We start from the raw sequence: 1,549 nt of genomic DNA on the forward strand, positions 1-1,549 counted from the left end.
ATACACAGAATGTATACCTGCGAGAAGAAGTAGTCTACAGGATAGAGAGAAACCCACATTGTTCTGTTATTTCAAAAGACATACTCTGTCGGTTCTTGGTATTGCCATAGTGGATGTATGTCTCTGCCCCTGGGAATGTAGATGCAGATGAAACGTCACAGTCAATCTACCCACTTGCCCACTCACCTACTCACCTACTTCCCGCTGTCTTATATATCCACATCTATATCTTATTCACACTTCCTTTCGGGCATTTCTCACGTGTACATACGTATGTTTGCCCTCGTGCGTGCGTGCAGGGGTTGGGTGCTGGTGTGCATAGCCAGGATACCTGCAGCCAACATCGACTTTGGGTTCTACGAAGGCGATGTGGGCGACCCACCCGGAACTGAGCCAATCGAACTCGCACCCTCTCTGAGTAATGTGTATGTAGACTGCATCATACCCTGTAGTGTGACGCAGCTCAATAAGTTCCTGTTTGACGACGGCTCTAAGCTGTACCAGGAGTACTACAAAGCACGCGGCAACACGAACGTCTGGGCCACCGCGTGGGAGCCCATTGCCAGCAGCGACGCACAGCCACTGTCAGACAGCACAGGTGAGGACTATGAACACACCTCTCTCTGTGTGTGTGTATGTATGTGTGTGTGTGTGTGTTTGTGGGTGTCTGTTTGTGTGTGTGAAACTAAGCCAATCATTGCAGGTAACAGCAACCCAACACAATACAATCATGGGGCACCCATCGGCTGCCGCTCAGGGCCAACCCCAATTGAAACACCAAACAGATTGGGCAGAAATAGTCTCAGTACAGACACTTAGCCTTTGCAATACATCAGGGGATGCCTACACAATAATAACCGACAAACCCTAAACCATAAACCCTACACCCTACCCCCACACAGCCACCAACCTGGACACGTCGTTTCGGGCCAACACGTCCATCTACTCAGTGGGCAATGGACTGCCGGCGATGGGTGACCCAGAGCCATACATCGCACGCGAAGAGACGCTCTCACAACGCACAGTGACGTATGTAGTCCCCGCGAACAGTCTGGTGTCAGCCACAGAGGCGACGGAAACACAGACCCTGTGTGTGGAACCGGTATGCGCTATGGGGTTAAATGGGATGGCTTTAGGGTTTCAGGGTTCTTGGGTTTTAGGGTTTCAGGGTTCTTGGGGTTGATTTTAGTGTAGGTGTACATTGCACACTCAGACCCTATATATGGAATCGGTGCATTAGTAATCTCCCACCGGGATAGTTTGACAGTTTTAGGGTTTTGGGGTTTAAGGTTTGAGATATAATAGTCTTTTGCCCTTATATGCAACCGACATATTATATTCCTCTGCTCAAATAGAGACGGCACGGATTATCAGTGTCGGTGTTTTACACTGCGTGATGATGGGAGTGTGCGGTGTCCGAGTATAATCAGAAGCACATCGAGCATCGCTAAAATCCTAAACTATAAACCCTAAACCCGCCATCTATTGCGGGCATCTACGAATGAACTACGGGTTCATATGAGAAGCTAAGCTGCTAAACTAAATTTAG

At 48.9% G+C, this 1,549-nt stretch overlaps 1 protein-coding gene across 1 annotated transcript; it reads left to right on the forward strand.

Moving 5' to 3' along the window:
• Positions 1 to 273: 273 nt before the first annotated feature.
• SARC_14494 (hypothetical protein) lies at positions 274 to 598 on the forward strand (the record flags this gene model as incomplete). The annotated part of the gene is made up of 1 exon (XM_014291373.1): positions 274 to 598. A coding segment is annotated over one exon (325 nt), but the record flags the coding sequence as incomplete, so codon positions are not given.
• Positions 599 to 1,549: the final 951 nt, after the last annotated feature.

Source organism: Sphaeroforma arctica (genome assembly GCF_001186125.1).
Source record: "Sphaeroforma arctica JP610 unplaced genomic scaffold supercont1.4699, whole genome shotgun sequence".
Lineage (NCBI taxonomy): Eukaryota > Ichthyosporea > Ichthyophonida > Sphaeroforma > Sphaeroforma arctica.